This window comes from Malus sylvestris, chromosome 10, assembly GCF_916048215.2.
Source record: "Malus sylvestris chromosome 10, drMalSylv7.2, whole genome shotgun sequence".
Taxonomy (NCBI): domain Eukaryota; kingdom Viridiplantae; phylum Streptophyta; class Magnoliopsida; order Rosales; family Rosaceae; genus Malus; species Malus sylvestris.
In genome coordinates, this window is record NC_062269.1 from 5,812,690 (window position 1) to 5,833,858 (window position 21,169).

A 21,169-nucleotide genomic window follows, 5' to 3' on the forward strand; every position below is an offset into this window, starting at 1 on the left:
TGGTGAATATTTCACCTGTCCCCGCCATTTTATAAGTCGAAAGAAAATCAACTTTCATTACCAGAAACCAGAAATCATAGCTGACGATGGATTGCAGTTGCAGGGAGCTCCTCCTCCGTCAGGATTCCTATTCCGGCAACCCCTACATTCTTCTGCTCAACGACCTCTCTGTGATTCCCGTTTGGCATTACCTCTTCGCTTCCCTCGCGATTTCCTCTGCATTTCTATACCACTTCCTCGAATTCCATTTCTTCCAGGACCTTTTCACCGCCTTCAGAGGCTCCGCCGTCTCCTTAACCTTCAACCCCTCCTCCCACATCTACCAAGACGTCGTTTCCAAGTGCCGGATTCTCCATTCCAGGTCCCAATTCAATACTTTCTGATTAACCAACTATTAAATTTTTTATTTTGTTGTTCAATTAACTAATGAGTCGATTAATTTGCAGGTATTTGGCGACGCCGTGGCTCTCGAGCCCCCATTTCCAGACTCTTTTCGTCGGCTTCTTTGGGCGGCCTCCTGCTTTCACCTACCGAAGGTACCCTTGCATCTGTCTTTAACTCGTGGACCCAATTATCAAATTCTGTGGGCAAAAGGGGTTTATTTATATTTTCGCATTTGGCCATCTGGGTCAATTCGAGATTTGAAATTTGTGGTTGTTTTGTGTGATGGGTTATGCTGCATCTGTGTGCAATGTGCATTTTTCGAAGTGAAATGTTTAGAGTATTAGTGTACCACTGCAAAACCCAATTCAGCTGGGATTGTTACTACAAATCTTCGTATGTGGATTAGGATTTTAAGAACAGTAAAAACACACTAATTTACTTTTCTTTTAGTTTGTTAAAACAAAATTTCAGACTTGGACTTATTTTGAATTTTGAAGGGGTTTGCTGCAAACTGCAAAGCAAATGGTGAGGTATTATATGAGTTGTCTGTCTGGTAGATATGTTAAACCAGAGTGCTCTCAGTCTTTGAGTTAGTGTGATTGTGTGAGGGGGTTTTAGTGTTCAGTGGATTTTATATATCGTTTGATATATGTTTGATTTCGTTTGGTTCAGGCGTAGTCTTGTTGATATATTATTCTTAAAAAAGTTATAACAATGATCATTTGAATAGGAATTTGATAGTAATCTGTGTACCGTGTTTCATAAAGGTTTTTCTTAAATTTTTTCATCCACCGTATGTGTTTCACATTTAACACTCAATATAAAAACACCATATGAGATGGCCATTTTTGGCATTTGATGTATATAAATTGCATTGTGTTTCCAGTTTGGTGTTGTTTAAATCGGGCTTATATATTTATTTCCTTGTAAAAGAAAAGAACGCAGAAGGGGAAACTTAATTCTGTATGCTTTTCTGGTGGGCTTTAAGGTTAGCATACAGTCGTCTGAATTTTTGGGTTGTTGAACAAGGTTTTAGAGAGAAACAATACAGCGTATCCTAGCTGATATTAACACACAGCTGCCCTCCATCTATTTAAACATCAGAGAAAAAAAGGTCTCTAAGCCCTGCCGTAACCGAAGCTTAACTAGCTTCCTGGAATCTGACTTTAACTTTATATAAGGTGGTTTTAGTCCTGTTTGACACCGAACAATAGATATAAAGTGACACACTGTGATTTATAGCCGTATGGATACATGAGATGTGTCTATTTGGGGAAATGAATCAGTTGGCTTGTTAGTTTACTAATTTACTGCTTTCAGAATGAGAAATGTAACTGTGTATTGTATTGTTCTCTTTTGATCCTTAAAATTTTCTGTCTCATTCTGAAAGGTTGACTGGGGTCTCTGATACTTTACATCTTTTTTCCATGAACTTGATTTCTCACATAGGTTTGCTAATGTTTATTTAAAATACAGATAATAAAATGTCACAGCAACTATTCTTCCTCTTGAATTTTGATTTATGCTTTTGAGTAACAGATAGCCATGTATATTCCCTCTCAGAGAAATTTTTCATCTATCTGATGGTGGCACCATTGCTTTGGATTGGCTAAGGAACTCTGATGGTAACTATTATTTGATTTACCTGAAATTAATGACCATGTACATATATCCTTTTATAGACATTTATGAACGCAAAGTAAAGGGTTAACTACATTTTACACCCTTCAGGTTTGAGGGTGATTTTCAAAATGGACTATGTGGTTCTAGTTTTCTCGCATTGCACCCTTATGTTTTGAAATTGTATCAATTTACACCTTTTGCTCTTTGAATATCTAACCCTCTATTAAATTGATGAGTTTTTTGTCAATGTGGTGCAAATGTGGCTTAAACGTTAGCCCATATGGTTATCTTTCACTCACTATGTCATCAATTTAATGAAGGATCAAGCAATCAATCCGACCAAATGCATATTTTGATGCTTTATGGTGTTAAATAAGAAAATTGAAACTTAATGACACATTTTGAAAATCACCCCAAGCTTCAAGGGCGTGTAATATAGTTAGAACAAAATTATACTTACTTTATCATTTTAATTTTATGTTTCTGATATATATTCCTTGATTCGAACCCCTGTATATTCTAAAGCCCTATATACCCAACCCACCAAAAAGATTATTTTGGTTCTTCTCATAAAATAAAAACCATTTTTTCATTGGTTACAAAAAGATTTTTCATAATCATAAAATGTATGCTTGTGACGGTGTCTTTACTTAGTATGTATTTATCATGCTCTTGTATGAAGTGCTATGACACTCAGTTGATTTCATGGTAATAGTAGTTATAGATTTTTTTGCTATTCTGATCCATGTGTATGCTTGTATTGCAGTTCTGGGAGATGCTTTTAGCACAAACAATGCTATTGACACCACCCCTATCGTGCTGGTGATTCCTGGATTAACCAGCGATTCTAAATCTCCTGTAAGCTTCATCTTTATTTCTTCATTATTTATTTGCCTTTTTGTACATAGAGAATTCCCCATATCCACATGAAGGGCTCTGGTTTGAAACTGGTGTCCCCTATCAAACCCTACAATTTAGAAGGTAGGATATTCTTGCAAATAGCTAGATTAGATTCATACTACAAAGAATTGAACCCCTGACCACGTGGGAGCAAGCTACTCAACTAAACCCTTATTGGTACTCAATTTCGTAGTGTCTTTAATTCTACTAGTTATTGTTCTGGTGTCTGTCTCTAGGAATAAAATATATGAACTAATTTAGTTGGTTTAAATAGAAATATTTGGTTTTAGTCAAGCAAGAAGTTAAAATAGTAAAATAAATATCTCAAGAAACCTGAAAAGCTGTTGAATCTTGGAATCTCAACTGGGTTTCTTTTTCTTCAGGAAAAAAGTCTTTTAAGATAGGACCTACTACCACTTTCCCACCCTATCCCGATGGAATTTGAGCTAGAGCTCCCTGGCAGTTAAAAACTGTACTACATTGGGAACTTTAGGATCTTTGCAAGGACCTTTTTTTTTCCTGTTGGTTATTATATGTCTGAAACACATACTAACTACAATTAGACCTGGCCATGGAAACATCAGTCCTAGTCTCAGCCAAAATAGGAATCAAATTCTTCAGGGTTTTTCAAACCGAAGTAGTTGGCCCAAACCATGCCATCCGATCTACAACAAGAGTGCACCCTGTAATAATGATAGATGTTGTACTGCCTACACCATTCCATAGACGCTGACATTAATGTACCCAGAAGTGGATCGGGCCTTTATGGTCGTGATTACTGAAGGAGAAGCGTCAATTGGTCTATCCCAATTTCTTGTAATGCGCTATAATGTGAGAAGTTTAAATGGGTGCTTGAGAAGTAATTGGTGAGAAGGTGGAGGGCTTACAAAAAAGTCTTTTAAGATAGGACCTACTACCACTTTCCCACCCTATCCCGATGGAATTTGAGCTAGAGCTCCCTGGCAGTTAAAAACTGTACTACATTGGGAACTTTAGGATCTTTGCAAGGACCTTTTTTTTTCCTGTTGGTTATTATATGTCTGAAACACATACTAACTACAATTAGACCTGGCCATGGAAACATCAGTCCTAGTCTCAGCCAAAATAGGAATCAAATTCTTCAGGGTTTTTCAAACCGAAGTAGTTGGCCCAAACCATGCCATCCGATCTACAACAAGAGTGCACCCTGTAATAATGATAGATGTTGTACTGCCTACACCATTCCATAGACGCTGACATTAATGTACCCAGAAGTGGATCGGGCCTTTATGGTCGTGATTACTGAAGGAGAAGCGTCAATTGGTCTATCCCAATTTCTTGTAATGCGCTATAATGTGAGAAGTTTAAATGGGTGCTTGAGAAGTAATTGGTGAGAAGGTGGAGGGCTTACAGAAAAGTGTTTAGTTGGGGCTTCTTTTTGGGCATCTGTAGAGTTGGAGGAGTTGTCCCTTTCTGTTAGGTCAGTTTGTATTGTCATAATCCAGTCCAGGAATGGGAAAGTAATTTCTATTTTACCAAGATGTGATGTTTGGCACGTTGTCAGGCTGGCATTTCCAGTCAATTCTAACAAAGACGAGGATTAGAATTCCAGTGAAGAGCGTATTTCCATTCCTTACTACACATGGAATGTTAATTTACACAGAAGTTAGGCGTTGACCCGATTCAGTTGTAACAAAGTCAGACATTGACCTTAGCTTCTATTCTTTTGTGTAGAGCTGATTTTTAGGTTTCATGATTTAGTAGAAGTGGATTCCATGTTCACTATTCATGCACCTGTGTTCTTTTTATTAATACTTTTGTTTCTTACAAAAACAAAATACACATTTGTTGGGATTGTAAAGGCCAGATTTCAGGTTTTAGGGTAAGAATCTCTCCTCTTCATTTCTCTCACTATTGTTCTACTACATCAAAAGGAGGAAATGGAAAAAGGAGAGGACCCAACTCCTAGCTTTAGAGTTATTTTTACTTTGTTTTTTATGCTTCACATTTACTTCATTGTGCTGTTACAATAGGAAACACTATGATTTTTCATTTGTTTATATAGGAAACATAATGATTAAATTGAAGGAAGTACAATCTAAGTGGACCAACAGCCCATAAAAACTAAAGAGCTGGCCACAACCTACAATAAACAAGCGACCACAGAATCTAAAGAAATTCCGCACCCTTATGCAGGATTTACATCAATAAATCATGTTCTTCTATTTAACTCATGAATATATAGTCCATGATATGAATCACAAAGTCTATTTCATTTATAAAAAAAACTATAAGCGTCCTCTTGATATCTTCTTTAGACTCATTCCATAATAAGCTTTTGCATGTGTAAGATGTGCTTTGTGTGCTTTCATGATGATTAGCTGATGTTACTTGTTGCTGCAGTATATAAAGCATCTTGCTTTCAATACAGCGAAAAACGGATGGAATGCTGTCGTTAGCAATCACAGAGGATTGGGTGGCGTTTCAGTTACTGTAAGAAGCTGTTTTATAAACGACAAAAGTGGACAAGCTAATGATATTTGAAGATTCTGATAATTCTCTATTGTTAAAATTTAGTTGTTTTGTTTTTTTTTTTTTTTTTTTTTTTTTTGCTATTTCTCAACTGAGAAGCACACCTTATTCATAATCTATGAACTAGAAAAGAATGAAAGTGGACAAGCTATCCACTGAAGTTCAAATAGCATCTATTAAACAGCTTCTACAAATACAAACAGAAAAAAAAAAAAAGAAAAAAAAGAAAAGGATCCAAACAAACATTTTGTTATAGTAATGTGTTGTATGTTGCTTCTTCCTTGTCTAACTTTCTGGATATTGTTCATTTCTCTTTAAATAATCAGTTTTCTTATTAAGCCAATGAATTATATTGGTAATCTAAGTTTTTTGTTATTTGTTATTTTCAGTCTGATTGCTTTTATAATGCTGGATGGACAGAGGATTTACGGAGTGTTGTTAATAACCTCCACCATGAATACCCCAAGGCTCCTTTATTTCTTGTTGGAACAAGTATAGGTGCCAATGTTTTGGTATGCTATTTAGCCATGTTAGATTCGTTATTAAGCATTTTGTTTTTGTTAAGTTAGATTTGATCTTTTATGGTATCATTTGATTTCACGACTTATTCTAATTCTGGATCCCTTTATCATATCTTAACTTCATGTATGTTTTAGAGGCGCTCGCCTTGCAATTTCTAGAACTATTCTAATGTTTCTGATATCAAACAGATCCTTATAGAATGTTTATAAAGTCAATTTCATTATCTCTCTGTATTCTCATTTGCCAGTAATATTGGCATCAACTCTGCAAAGCACCTAGCTATGTGAGTTTTAGGACATCTTTTAAAATAATTTTCATTATAAACTTAGTTTTCAACATCCTCTGTTTCGTTTAATTGCCTGAAGCTAACATCCATTTTAATTAACTGTTTTCAGGTCAAGTATCTTGGGGAGGATGGCGATAAGACTCCTGCTGCTGGGGCTGTAGCTGTCTGTTCCCCTTGGGACCTTTTGGTTAGTGCCTCAACTTAATGGTTATGTGAAGGGCAATGTTTCTGGTTTGTGATTAAATGCAATGGCAGCGTGTGTGGGCAAGTTTCTTTATATGGTTTTGTCCCAAATTTTGGTTTCTACTGTTAATCATTCTAGGCTATTGTGTATATCCATGGTGGGTCAGCAGGGGATAATAATAATGGCTCAGTAGTATGGATTCAGGGATTAGAGTTTGATCTGGGTTTCAGAATTGAGTGTTTTAACTTCTGAACATTTTTTTTGGTCTGAACTTTGTTAGAAAGAGCTCAATATGTTAATTAGCCAAGCAGAGGTACTTTTCAGTAAAGCAATTGTGTAGAGGTTGAACATGCTGGTATGGCAGAATAGCATGAGACATGCTTGGTTTCACAGTGTAGCGTGACAGCGCGTGGATTGGCCACACGTAGATTGTAGCTTGTCATAAGAGTGTCACTGGCCTTCGGTATTTGGGGCTGTATGGTGTGGTACAGAATGACTTAATCTCTATTCTTCATTGGGCTTGCATGGACATCACTGTTATTTTGGGCCTTAGCCATTGTGGTCACATAGGTCATGTCAACTTTTGGACTTTAATCTTATTCTTTTAGCTCATCCAATGTAGCGGCAACTCTAATTTAACACATCTTAGACATATTAGACATCTGTTTGAGAAAATGGACAAACAAACCATTTTGCTGTTGCCTTCACCTCCCCTGACACCTGTCTGCAAGTTACCAAATAAGCTTCAGCTAGATAAGAAAATTAATTGTGCATTTGATGCTATTGTTTAAAAAACGGTGTTTTCTCCTTTCACATGTGTCATGGAATTGTAATTATTCATTTGGTTTATGTAGTAGTTTCATATTGAATGGAGTTACTTATCCTATGTTTGTTTGTTGTTTTGCAGCTTGGTGATAGATTTATAGGCCGTAGGCTGTTGCAGAAGTTTTATGATAAGGCTCTAACAATTGGCCTTCAAGGCTATGCTCAATTGTATGTCTATTCCTCCCTTTTAATTTGGGTAGTAAATACCTCATAACACATTATGCAGTGTGCTACTTTATATGTATATATATTTTCTCAACGTGCATGCACCATATTCATTTAGTTTCCTACAATATACAAAAGGTAGGAATGGGATCTATTTATTTAAACAATAGTTTCTATCCTTTTTAAAATATATTTATGACAAATCATGAATGGTTAATGCAGACACCAGCCTCACTTCTTGCGCCTCGCTAATTGGGAAGGCATTAAAAAGGTTGGTGTTGTCTTTAAGAGTTTTTGGTTTAGCTCAGCATCATTGTTCGAGCAGCGAATAAAGTTGATACTAGACCTCTGTACCCTAAAAGGTCGGTCGTACCCAGTGCACAAGGCTCCCGCTTTACGCAGGGTTTGGGAGAGGTGAATGTCGGCTAGCCTTACCCCCATTTATGGAGAGGCTGCTCCCAAGTCTCGAACCCGAGACCTACCGCTCATGGGCGAAGGCACTTGCCATCGCACCAAGTGCGACCTCTGTACCCTGCTAGAAACAAATTGATTAGAATAAACAACTTTTTTTACTTGTGATTCTTTCTGCTTTGGAAAGGAAACACTGAATTGTCGATTTATCACATTATGAAATATTGTTAAAACCTGCAACAAGTAATTTTACTTCTGGAATTTTCAACTTTTGAACCCATGGACCACATAATAGTTGATTGTGGATTTATATTACTCATGGAAAACAGGAAACATCCAAATGAAACAGTTCTGTGGAAATAATCTCGGTGTGTGTGTGTGTTTGTGCTTCGTTGAGTGGCGTTACCTGCCCTATACTAATCTTTGTTTTGTTCTTGTTCTTCAATAGTCACGCTCCATTCATGATTTTGATCAGCATGCTACCTGCATTGTTGGGAACTTTGAGGTATAAGGTCTGAGATTTCACTAATTCCTCTCACTTTACCTTTGTTCTATCTATTGCGTTAAGCTTCTGTTTTTTCTTTACAGACTGTGGACACATTTTACAGACGCTGTACCAGTGCTACTTACGTGGGAAATGTAGCTGTCCCGTTACTCTGTATCAGTGCTTTAGATGATCCAGTCTGCACCAGGGAAGCCATTCCTTGGGATGAATGCAGGTGGACCTCTTAAAGTGTTTTCTTTTAACGGTTTCTTCTTTCGCATCATTCAAGCATATGCCTTGTATTCGTCTTCAACAGGGCAAACAAAAATATTGTATTGGCTACAACAAAGCATGGTGGACACTTGGCTTTCTTTGAAGGATTAACTGCTTCTGGCATCTGGTACTTCATGATTCCATGTTAGCTTTGTCCTTTTAAGCTTGTCGTAGTATGGTGTCTTTGTGTCATCATATGTTCGATGCGGCTGTTGTGATCATAATAGTCTCTTTGATATGGTTGGGATGTGCACTTTTAGGCAACCTCGTCATAACTTTTGTTCTAACATGCGTGATTGATTTTCTTTCCCTTGCAGGTGGGTAAGGGCTGTTGATGAATATCTCAAAATTCTACACTCTAGCCAATATATGCATGTACAGAAGGTATAATTTTATTTTCCTTAGTCTTCGAGTGCTTAACGAAGTAATTTAGTTATTGGGTGCATGAAGTCTGCGTTTTAGTTTCTCATCACATTGTGTTCTATTATTAGTACGCTGCAGGATACCGGCCATTTTTGCAGATTAATATTGTTGATCTTCATGTTTGTCAGATGGTGAGTAGTTGCCCACAGTTATCGTTGGACTTTTCAATAGATCATCAAGGTCCCTACGTAAACGTTGCAGAAGATGGAATGGTAGCTGCCGTGGGAAACGAACAGGCGATAGACAATAAGATAGGAGATGTACTTAAACCGCAAAAGATCCATTACAGAGCAACTAACGAAATGGTTTCTGGAGAACAAGATGAAGAGATGATTCAGGCAGAATCACACTTGTTTGCAGAAATCCCACAATCATCCGAACAAGTTACTAGCATGCAGGATGCGAAGCCTCTCGATGTAACTACTAGTGTTAGAAGATGCTTAGATCGGCACTCCCGACAAAGTAAGTGGTCGTTGTGGTTGCTTGTTTATGTTTGCATCGCCACAAGTTGGCCATTGGTTGGTTCTGCACTTAAAATTGTATTGCAAAAGAAGCTCAGAAATTTATTTAGGAAATGATAATACATGTAAGAAACTGTTTCGCCCTAGCAGATTGTCGCTGAATGCTTACATTGTATTAAACTAATATGAAAGAAGATGATAAACCAGTTGAGTCTGGATCAGTCGACGACGATGACATTTTGAAACTTTTTGTCAGCGATCGTTGCATCCATGACATGGTGCGCTTCAATTTCTCCTTCGCATCCACTTATTAGTGCATGAAACAAGTGAATGCCTTCAGTTAACATGGTATGGAAGCCAGATTTGTGGTCAGGGAAATGTTGAAATGTCTCTGTGACTGTAAGTCTTTCCGGCCCTTGAACGGTGGATAACAATAATTTGCCATCACTTGTCCCTCTTTAAAATAAAATAAAAAATTAATGGTGCATGTTTTCTTAAAATTGACAACCTGAGGTATGTGTTATTGTAATTTCTCAAACCTAGTTTTTGTAAAAATTTGATAAGCTTTTGCGGTGTCAATAAAATTCACGCGACATACGAGCCATGCTTTATTATTTTGGATGGTGCCCTCTCAATTTCTAACCATTAAATCGAATGAATTGGAAAATTCAACGGATAAAAATTAACAAGTATGTGTGAGAATAAAAATGATAGAATAACACTAGCTTTTCTTTTTTTTTGACGTGGCACAAACATGAGTGGTTATTGGAGGAAATACCATGAACCTTCCAACACCTAATCACTAATGATGGCTGTTAAGCCCTAAAATCTCAGTCTCACGCTCTCGCCCCCTCCACACCGACTCCCTCTCTGAGCCCTCAACCACCCACGACTGTCTCTCCGTTCCGACGCCGCATATAAACACCTTCTCTCCCAGTCTCTCGCCCTCCTAACAACCATTTCACCATATGACCACCACCACCGACATCCGCCACGGAGCCACCACAGTTTAGTCCACACTACTCACTCCAGAGGTAAATTACATCCAAGTTATTAATAGCCAATCATACATAGGAAACTAAGGAATTATAAATTTATATTTACAAAGATTTTTTAATCTCATGTTATGTGAGCTCTGTTCCTATTAAGGTCGGTGATGTTTGGTTTCTGGGTATTCAAACGTTGTTCATTTCCCTGTTTTGTTTGTTTTTAATGTCTTCGTTCTAATTGCCTCCTCTGCATTATTGTGTGAACACTTTGCTTGTGTAAGTGATCCTGCAGTAGTAGAGCGGAGCGGAGAAAACAATTTGGGAGGTTTTTCTCATGGGTTTGGAGGGTGTAGGTGAACCCGACCCAACTGACCTTATTGTGTATGAGTGTTGTTTGTTTTTTTTACTTCTTGGTGCATTTGTCGGTGCGGCTTTGCATACAAATGTATCTCCTTTTATTGTTGGTATGGTCGGAATTGAGATTACACTCATATGATTGTGTGTTTAACGCTTTATACCATAGGCAATCCATTTCGGAATTATTCTGAATTTCCATATCTTTTGATAGTTTTTGACGTATTGATACTTTGGTGTATGAACTAAAAGAAATGCATTTTTGTGAAATCAAGGAAATGTAATCGGTTCTTGGCACTTGCTGTAAAGTTTTCCCAAAAAAGGGCATAGGTTGCCATTTTCTCGGTGACTGCATAACTACTGCTCACAATGTGCGTTTACTTTATTATTCATGTCGTCAGACAGCAGTTGTCTGTAGAACGGTAAAGGTTCTATCCTGGGACATAAGCCCATTACAAAAGACATGTAACCTATGGTTAAAGGAACTTCTGTTGTTAGTTGTTGTTTTGAACCTTTTTCATTGATCGATCTTATCAAAGTTTTGTTAATTTACTGTTGTGTTGCTGCATTTGTATAGCCAACCTCCATTTGTAAAACATTAACATTCATGAAATTGGAATATCGGTTAAGTATACCGTGCTTCTTGTAAGACTGGTTAGCTGTTCCATTTCTTTTTCAATAATTTGGGCCAGGTTTACACGTAAAATTTGTTCGGTGATGTTAGTTTCTAAGAATTGTCAGGCTACTAGAAAAAAAAATTGATTTTTCTTTTCGAAATTTATTCAAAGGATTTGTGATTTATGTTTTGAGTGGAGTTCTAAATGCGACATGACGATTTACTAAAGTGGTTGGATTATTGTGCACTTAGAGGAAGTTTACTGATTGGGTTAACTATATGGTGGTTATATGGACCATCCTTATAAATGGTTCATTTGTGAAGCGCCATTTACCTTTAGGATGGTAGGTTTTTCTTTCTTTCTTGTATTCATCATCACGTGTCTACCTGTTTCAATCATCAACCATTGAGCTCTTAGGATTTGAACTCTTATTTGTTTTGAATCTTGCGTTTGTTATATGCAAATTATTGCTAAATTAAAAGATTAGCAGTATCTACAATTAGTTGCGAACCAAGAATGTCATATATTGATTTGTTTTTTGGATGTCCTGATGATGTTGCATTCAACAGGGTGCAAGTTTGACTCTCCAATTTATTTGTTAATATCTGATGGCGAGCTCTTTGCAACGCTTCTCCAGCCATGTTCGTCTTTCTCGAACCACTTTTGTCTCAGGATCCAAACCTTTCTTGGTGGACGCATTTGTCGAGATCAAACCTGTTGAGGTAAGGATGGTCCTTGGCTTTGAGAAGAACATATTCATAGTGGAGTACAACCCTCAACATTTTTCTTTCTAAAATTTAATCTGATTAATTATCTGTTTTACGGAGTCTTCCATTGGGGGCACATAATCCATTTTTTTTATCAAGTAATCTCCTATGTTAGGGAAACAGTTTTGGTATGGCAATACAATGGGGGCATTTGCACAATTTGGTATATTCCTGTGAAAATAAAAAAAAAAAATTTAGGACAGAACATTTTTCTTTCCATGAACTCACAAGTTCTGCGTAGTCACCAAGTCAGTTTTTGCTATCAAAAGTAATTGTGCATTTTTGCTTGGTAATATCTGTTGTCTGTTGTCTTTTCTTCTAATTCTTTCATTGTTACATGACAGCATGTAATGGGCTTACCTGCCACAACTGCAACCCAACAAGGACCAGGGTAAGTTGAGAGGTGGAAAATCAATGGAAGTATGTTCCGTTTTTTATTTCTTTTTCCATTTCTTTTTTGTTAGTTTCTGTTGAAAGAATTATGTGGGCTTTGATGAGTGAAATTCTGTTGTAGAATTTGAATTTTCTTTGATCCTACTGGACTTTCTGTGTTTGAGGTATTTTCCATTGCAGTTAACAGCAGTGGATAGGTTTTAACACTTTTTGCATAAGATAGGTCTTTATGCACCTGGATGTTCTGCTCACCGGTGTAAGTACTGGTTTGGTACTGAGGTGCTTTTATAAAAAGTGGGTATAAAAAAAAGTTGAGCTCAAAAATGTGTTTGGTAAACACTTAAAAACAGCTTATTTTCACAGTTTTGGGTGAAAAAATGCTGAAAACGTGAAACAGCAAAAATGAGCTTATTCTTATAGCACAGTAGAAACAGTTTTTTTTCAAAGCACAGCAATACCAAACCATGATCAGCTAGAAGTCACTGTCTTAAGGATGTTTTCTGTTATTATCAATAACTTAAAAGCGGTACATAGGTATTATACTTTATGCTTAATGTAATCTTCTGCACCAGGGTCTTTGCTAAACAATGTAAATGTTCCATCAGAAATCCTATTTATGTTTTCTACTGAAGTTATCTAAATACGTGTTTATATTTCATCTTGAGTTCTTTGCGTATGGCAAGTGCGATGGCAAGTGCCTTCGCCCATGAGCGGTAGGTCTCGGGTTCGAGACTTGGGAGCAGCCTCTCCATAAATGGGGGTAAGGCTAGCCGACATTCACCTCTCCCAGACCTGCGTAAAGCGGGAGCCTTGTGCACTGGGTACGACCTTTTTGAGTTCTTTGCGTAGTAACTAATCAAACCGCTCTTCTTAGAGTCAATACCAAATCCAAACTACTTGATGAGGGTGTAATTGCAACATTTTATTACTGCTAGGTTATGAATAGTCAGAGTATCCAAATATTTTTTGCATCAAGGGTTGCCGGAATGTCCAACACATAACAACCAAAAGTTCCCTGCAGGTCCTTATCAAGATTTGCCTCCACTCTTTCCCGTGCCCTCAGCACAGCCACTGCAGCAAATGAGACTCAGACCCAGAAGCTTGAGCGCATTGCTGACGAGCTCCTTGACCTCACAAAGCTCGAGAGGCATGACTACGCCATCCTTTTCAGGCTGAAAATGGGCCTCAATCGGTACGGCCCAGCAATCTCGGGTATTGGCTCGGCATCTTCTGAATCTGGGCCTGCTTCGACAGAATCCATGGTTGCTGAGAAGACTGCATTTGATATAAAGATTGAGAAATTTGACGCAGCGGCAAAGATCAAGATCATAAAGGAGGTTAGGACTTTCACTGACTTGGGACTGAAGGAGGCTAAAGAGTTGGTGGAGAAGGTCCCTGTAGTGGTGAAGAAAGGGTTAACCAAGGAGGAGGCGGGGCCCATTGTCGACAAGCTTAAGGAGTTGGGTGCCACTGTGGTATTGGAATAAATTGAATTATGCTATTTTGTTTTGCTTATTTCTTCTGTTTCCTTTCACTTAGGATAGTTGAGTTAAATGATAAAGGGAAGATAATATATGCTTTGCACCAGAGTTTTGGAGGTTAGGATTGTTCCTAAACGTTTCCACCACCCAGTGAATTATTTTTCTCGGTGGCGATTTTGGTGCTCGTCTTTCAGTCGTCTGCACTTCAAACTGAATATTTTACAATTATTTCTATATTCACACGAGTGCAAGAGGTCAAAATAGGAGCACGGGTATCGCTAGCCTTGTTCTCCATGTGTTTTGTATGGTCAATATAATTATGCACTGATTGTTTCACTGGCTGCTGCCCTGGACTAGTTATTTCTCTATTAACGGCAAATTGAACTGTATCTTTTCTGCGGTGGAGGATGGATGATTTTGGTTTGGTTTGGTTTGATTTGGTTTGGTTGACTACCTCCGCTAAATCTAACAGTTTATTCACAAAAAATATAAAGAATTGAACCCAGGACCTTACTCTCGTTGATTTTAAAATAAAATGTCGAGAATTTTACATCCTTGCATTAAAAGAGTTACAGCCGACCAAAAACGTAAGATTTACAAACTGGGTTCGCTTAGGTCTGCTTGCAGCTATGTGATGATGCAGCCTTCCTAAAAACAATTCCAGGTATCCACGAGACTGCAAAAACATCTTTTAGCGGATCATGTCGATTTAAAATTTGGCATTGTATTTGAAAGAGCATCTGGGAATCTGCCATATGTCGACCTCAGGCTCGATGCGACAGAATACTTGTAAACAACACAATATAAGTTCCTTTTTATTAAACTATGTCCTCCATAACGAAGCCAACCAAGAGAACTTTGATGCTTCCACGTTTTTATATGATTTTTGAGGATTCAAGGTCATCTTTGGACTCATTCAGACGGCTGTTTCAAAGAAAATCCAAGAACCCAATTCCATTGAGGTTTTAGCTCTTCCCCTCCCGTCTTATTTAGGGTAGCCAAATGCTGCCCACGACGACAATGTTTCAAGACGGTAGGTTTGATACCCTAACTTTTTCCCGCTGTTTTTTTTGTCAGAATGCTTACGGCATCATCTTAGCCATCGGGATCTATCAAACCAACGGTTTAATTTACGGATAAAAAAATCAAACATTTTTCATAAATTTCCAAAACAGCCTTCATATTTTAATAATACACACAAAAAACAAAATCATCAAAAATGTTTTCTAAACCGAAGACATGATTCTCTCTCAAGAAGAATACAAAGATACCCATCTCTTGTCTCTCCATCTCATAGGTTACAAAAAATAATAAATAAAAAAACAAAAAATAAAAAGTAAAAAAAAAAATGACAGAACGGAATTTTCAGAATGAGATATTCCATCCCTTCCTGCCTTATAAATGCTCATTCATGATCTCTTTCATCATGTTCTCAATCTAGTACTAGATTCCCTCTATCTCTCTCTCTCTCTCTCTCTCTCTCTCTCTCTATTATTTTTTAGGGTTTTGTGTTTTTTCCCTCTCTAAATCCATGGAAGACATAGATGAGGAGGAGGAGCTTTTGAATCTTAGCCTTGCGATTGTTACAAGTACAGGGAGGGAAAGATTTAGAAAAAGGAAGAGATCAAGAGATGATGGTGTTGCTAATGGTTCGGTGAGCCCTCTAAACTCTTATGAAGGTTGTGAAGGGAAGATATTCAGGCTTCTTCAAATGAGGGAACAAATGCTAAAAAACCTAGACCACCACAAGAAGAAAGGGGTTGATGTCGATGATGAAGACGGAAAAGGACTCCACCTGATCCACATGTTGCTCATAACAGCCACTGCAGTCAACGAAAACAATGTAGGCTCAGCCTTGGAGCATCTCACTGAGTTGTACAAGAGTGTTTCATTATCCGGTGACTCCATCCAACGAGTAGTGGCTTATTTCGCTGACAGCTTGGCCGCAAGGCTTCTCACACGAAGATCCCCCTTTTATGACATCATCATGAAGGAACCGACGAGCGAAGAAGAGTTTGTAGCGTTCACCGCTCTCTATCGGGTGTCTCCGTACTACCAATTTGCTCATTTCACGGCAATCCAAGCAATCATTGAGGCCTTTGAGAAGGAAGAAGAGAAGAACAATCGTGCATTACATGTTATCGATTTCGATGTCTCCTATGGATTTCAGTGGGCATCTCTTATACAGTCTCTCTCCGAGAAGGCAAGCATTAGGAAGCGAATATCGCTCAGAATAACTGGGTTTGGAAGAAGCGTGGATGAGCTACGGGAAACGGAGAACAGACTGACAACCTTCTCAAATGGGTTTCAGAATCTTGCTTTTGAATTTCAAGGGTTGTTGAGAGGCTCAAAGCTCGTAAACTTGAGGAAAAAGAGGAACGAAACACTGGCAGTGAATTTGGTTTTTCATTTGAATACTTTGAGCAATAATTTGAAGATATCTGACTTGTTAAAATCTGTACATTTACTTAACCCTTCCATTGTAATCTTGGTTGAACAAGAAGGGACCAGGAGTCCTCGAAGATTCTTATCGAGATTCATGGAGTCTTTGCATTATTTTGCAGCCATGTTTGATTCTTTAGATGAATGTCTGCCATTAGAGAGTGCTGAAAGGTTGAGCATTGAGAAGAACCACCTTGGAAAAGAGATCAAAAGCATGCTCAATTACGACAATAACAACGATGATAATTGTCTGAAAATTGAAAAGATGGAAACATGGAAGGCGAGGATGGAGAGTCATGGTTTTGAAGGAATAAATCTAAGCTCCAGGTCCAAGATACAAGCAAGACTTCTTTTGAAAATAAGGACTCACTATTGTTCACTTGATTTTGATGGAGAGAGTAATGGAGCTGCAGCTGGCTTCAAGGTTTTCGACAGAGATGATGGAAGGACGATATCTCTTGGGTGGCAAGACAGGTATCTGCTTACAGTTTCCGCATGGCACTGAACTGTATCATAACTATATATACTAATCTTCTCTAACACATTCATTAATTATCACTTTGTAATCTTCTTCTTCTTCTTCTTCTTCTTCTTCAGATATAATAACTTTGAATTTAAGCAATTATTGTTTGTTGATGATCTCCCAGACCCTGCGTAAAACGGGAGCCTTGTGCACTGGGTACGACCTTTATTGTTTGTTGATGATCATATAGATCAGATTGACTCTTTACACATATTGTATCAACTCAGATAAGCAGAATAATGCAGTTCCATTTTACTTCATCTATTTCAGTATCAATTAAGAACGTCCTCCAGTCCCATATATATTTATATATAATTGACATTGCTTTGATACAAAATACACCATATTAGATAGCTAAGAACCCGTTTGATAACAATTTCCTTTTGTTGAGATGTGAGGAAAGTATTCGAATGAATGATGGATGAAAGAAGAGTGGTGGGGAGGGAGAGAAATAAATAAAGAAGAACGAATAAAAACAAAACAACTTGGAATAGTTTTTAGTTTTCCCTTTCTGTACCTGTATTACACATTTCATCTACATCTATCAAACCATTTTACCTTAGGCCGGCCGGTCAGAGGAGCCTGGTGAGATGGCCGCCTAGGGTTCCCCATCGAGCGAAGGTCCATGTTAGTCTAGAACTAATGTACTAAGTTAGGACTTTTTGTTTATTGGCTTCTTGACTATAAAACTACACGCATATTTACTTGTAATTGCTCTTATCACTCAGTCACCTAATAGGATAGACTTAGAAATATGGTAGTGGCAATTCAAGGTTGATTTCATGAGAGAAATGAAGTAGCTTGGTACAAGTTCAAGGTATGATCACATGCATACATTTCATGCATTTGCACTTGGGATTTTCATATACGATTTTTATCACAAATGGTCTTTGAAATTGACCCTCACCATCAAGATAGTCCCTGAAATGTAGTCCCTAAAAATAGGTGTCGCAAATCAATGTTGTCATTCCGTCACAATTCTATTAAAAATTCTATTAGGTGCTGATGTGGCACATAAATGGGTGCCATAAGTCTTTTTTTCTCACAAGTGATCCTTGAAATTGACCCACGACATCAAAATGGCCCCTGAAATCGACATGCGACATCAAAATGGTCCCTAAAATTGAAAATCGATCAATGTAGCCCCACAAGTAAGTGTCCCAAATCAATGTAGTCATTCCGTCACAATTCTGTCAAAAATTCTGTTATGTGCTGATGTGACACATAAATGGATCACACGAGTCTAATTAAATTAGCGGTGTGATATCCACACACCCCATTTTACTTCTCACACACCTTTCTAATTTTTGGCCGTCAAATCGGATGAATTGAAGAAGATCAACGGATAGAAATTAACAAAGGGTGTGTGAGAAGTAATTTGGGGTGTGTAGATAGCACACCCCTTAAATTAAAAAAAATTACAAATAGGTTTAATAATTTAATAGTTAATAAAAGTTGTGAACCTAAAAACCCAATCCTACAATCACCTCTGATCCCAGTCCACATCCTCTACCTCCTTTGCTGTTTATCCTCTAAAAAAAAAATTCTCAATACACCCATCTTTACACACTTCGACACCCTTCACCTAATTGAACCTAGATCAAGATCACCTTTGGTGATGGCTTGGCTGATTGGCAAAGACTTATGGGACATTATTGTTAACATTTAGGCTGTCAACATCCTCACAACCTTAATCTTGGAAAGCTTGTTCAGGACTTCTCTGGTGGTCTGGTGACTCAAATAACGGCGATGTCTGCCTTGAGATAATGAGGTTATAACCGAGGTGCATCTATTGTTGGTTGAAAACTATTTCCAAACCCTATTTCAGCCCTTGGTTAAACCTTGTGCCTTTGAGAATTTATGGAATGGATCTCTCTTTGGAGTAGTTCCTACTATAAGAAAAAATTCTATTGTGCAAAAAGGTATTTAGACAACTTTTTTAATTAATTATTAAACCTACAACAACACATAACATTTTTTTTTACAGAATTGTGGCAGAAGGATCATATTTATTTGCGACACTTATTTTCAAGGACTACATTCATCGATTTTTAATTTTAGGGACTATCTTGATGATTTGGGTCAATTTCAGGGACCATCTTGATGGTGTGAGTCAGTTTCAAGGATCATTTGTGATAAAAACCCATAAATTTTGTAGGGCCCATTTATATGCCACATCAGCACTTAATGGAATTTTTAACAAAATTGTGACGGAATGACTACATTGATTTATGACACCTATTTTTAAGGACTACATTGATTGATTTTCATTAGGGACCATCTTGATAGTGAGAATAAATTTCAAGGATCATTTGTGATAAAAACCCTTTCATATATACTCCACTTAGGATTTTCATATGTACTATTATGAATTATCACATTTTTCAAACGTCTCGAACATAAGAAACCCTAATTAGATCTAATAACTATTGTTCAACTTCAACCCCAACAAGTGGTTTCAGCAAAAGGTGTGCCAAACCCTAAATTAATAAAGTTTATGATTGTGGCAGAAAAGTGCTACTTTTACTACCATTTTCATACTGCATTCATATCATCTCTTTAATAGTGGTAGGTCCTGCTTTTATTGGAGATGTGATACAAATGTGGTGTGAAAAATGTGATAAGTATAGCATTACTTTTTAGCATGTAAGTTAACACTACTCTTATCGTACTTACACACGTGGGATGGCCTTTCATACATCTCTCCCTTTATTTTCCTCACACCATGAAAATGCTTACTCCGTCCTTGTCAATGGTTGCAAACAGTTCATCCTGCAACAATCCATCATTCTCAAATTATCTTAATCTCAAAAGTGCTGGTCCGAAGTCGATCCTCAATGATCCCCGTCCAACCCCTGCATGGCATTTTGAGTATGATCGATGTTCTTAAAATCGTTATGCGGTAGTCGGCCAACAGGGAGGGGCCTAGCGCTTAAGGGACTAGACTGGTGCTTAGATGGGGGCCTAAACGGTTTTTTTATTTAATTAAATTTACAATATAACATATAAATTAATAAGTGTATGCTTATACTTAAAAAATACTATAATTTTATTCGGAAACATAAATTGGAATATGGAACGATATATAAACTATAAAGTACTACAATATATTGAAAACAATGAGAACAAACAAATTATGAGTGTTCATCAAGGTATCCAACAAAGTCTCCGACAATTTATTGAAAAATAAAATGTAAAATAAAAGTTATTTATTTACTGTATAAAAGAGAGAGTTGTGACCTGAGTCATTTTCTTAAAAAAGACAAATAAAACCAAAAAGTCTAAAAGCGCCCAACGCATCTAAGGGCTGATTTGGTATTGCTGTGCTTTGAAAAATTAATCGTGGTGTTGGGCTTTTAGAACATTGTAGGGCTATGGAGATGTTAATGCATTCAACGTGACTATCAAGATTGCCCTTGAGATATCTAATAATAGAGATACAACCTATCAAAAGTGTTTATAAACATACGTCAACCCTAAATTTCCACAAATTTCATCAACTACCATGCATAATTAACCATGCACACTAAATCAATTTATCAAAATGAACACAAATAATAACTTTACTTCTAGAGTTCTTGTAGTTGCTCAAGTCAAATCAACATCCCGAAATTTCAAAGTCCTAAAACCAAGCAAAGAACGAATTACGGGTTGTTTTTGTGTCGAAGGAAAACATTTGAATTCGGGGAAATTTTTTGGGCGGATGGAGACAACAAAGTAAATGCACGGTTTTTCTTTTACATCGGCAAATTAATTTTTTATAACTATTTTCCACTTTTGTTGTGACCCGGCTTTAGTAATGAGCTCAAAATTATCCAAAAAATAAAAGAGAGAAGATGGGAGGTCTAGGGTTTCTGCCCGCGAGGCGCCGCTGGTGTCCTCGCAATGTTCTGTTGTGGGTGTCCTTTAGGGTTTTCATTTGGGTAAGAGATAATTGCCTTAGAGGTAAGGAGATCTTTGTTGATTACGTACTAGGTGAGTGCTTGGTTACCCTAATTAGGATTCCGATAATTGGGAATAGGTTAATCGTGAGTTCGAGTAGGTTAAGGTTAAGTGCAAACTGGTTTCTAGATAAGTGGGTGGTGAGTCCCGAGGAGTCGATTGAACTGCTGTATCCTCATTTCCCAGGTGTTATAGCTCTTTGGTGGTGT

General features: G+C 37.5%; 2 protein-coding genes and 1 pseudogene across 2 annotated transcripts; all 3 read left to right on the forward strand.

Moving 5' to 3' along the window:
• LOC126587387 (embryogenesis-associated protein EMB8-like) lies at positions 1 to 9,741 on the forward strand. The gene is made up of 14 exons (XM_050252429.1): positions 1 to 361; positions 447 to 536; positions 1,948 to 2,009; positions 2,774 to 2,865; positions 5,290 to 5,379; positions 5,808 to 5,930; positions 6,336 to 6,413; positions 7,318 to 7,403; positions 7,623 to 7,671; positions 8,260 to 8,316; positions 8,400 to 8,530; positions 8,612 to 8,695; positions 8,886 to 8,952; positions 9,120 to 9,741. Exons 1-14 carry the CDS (start codon positions 87 to 89, stop codon positions 9,567 to 9,569), a joined length of 1,734 nt encoding a protein of 577 aa, XP_050108386.1. The 5' UTR covers positions 1 to 86; the 3' UTR covers positions 9,570 to 9,741.
• Positions 9,742 to 10,245: 504 nt separating this feature from the next.
• Positions 10,246 to 14,442, forward strand: LOC126587616 (uncharacterized). The gene is made up of 4 exons (XM_050252699.1): positions 10,246 to 10,486; positions 11,982 to 12,134; positions 12,524 to 12,570; positions 13,594 to 14,442. The coding sequence occupies exons 2-4, from the start codon at positions 12,021 to 12,023 to the stop codon at positions 14,057 to 14,059; spliced, it is 627 nt and encodes a 208-aa protein (XP_050108656.1). The 5' UTR covers positions 10,246 to 10,486; positions 11,982 to 12,020; the 3' UTR covers positions 14,060 to 14,442.
• A 912-nt stretch (positions 14,443 to 15,354) lies between these two features.
• On the forward strand, positions 15,355 to 17,012 carry LOC126587615 (GRAS family protein RAM1-like; annotated as a pseudogene).
• The last annotated feature ends 4,157 nt before the right edge of the window (positions 17,013 to 21,169 follow it).

What these genes read in the sequence shown, in the direction of transcription:
- LOC126587387 (XM_050252429.1), top strand. Translation starts at nt 87, where the DNA reads ATGGATTGCAGTTGCAGGGAGCTCCTCCTCCGTCAGGATTCCTATTCC. An exon ending in TGCCGGATTCTCCATTCCAG is followed by an intron (nt 362 to 446) that starts GTCCCAATTCAA and finishes ATTAATTTGCAG; the next exon opens with GTATTTGGCGACGCCGTGGC. An exon ending in TGGGTGGCGTTTCAGTTACT is followed by an intron (nt 5,380 to 5,807) that starts GTAAGAAGCTGT and finishes TGTTATTTTCAG; the next exon opens with TCTGATTGCTTTTATAATGC.
- LOC126587616 (XM_050252699.1), top strand. Translation starts at nt 12,021, where the DNA reads ATGGCGAGCTCTTTGCAACGCTTCTCCAGCCATGTTCGTCTTTCTCGA. An exon ending in TCGAGATCAAACCTGTTGAG is followed by an intron (nt 12,135 to 12,523) that starts GTAAGGATGGTC and finishes GTTACATGACAG; the next exon opens with CATGTAATGGGCTTACCTGC. An exon ending in GCAACCCAACAAGGACCAGG is followed by an intron (nt 12,571 to 13,593) that starts GTAAGTTGAGAG and finishes AGTTCCCTGCAG; the next exon opens with GTCCTTATCAAGATTTGCCT.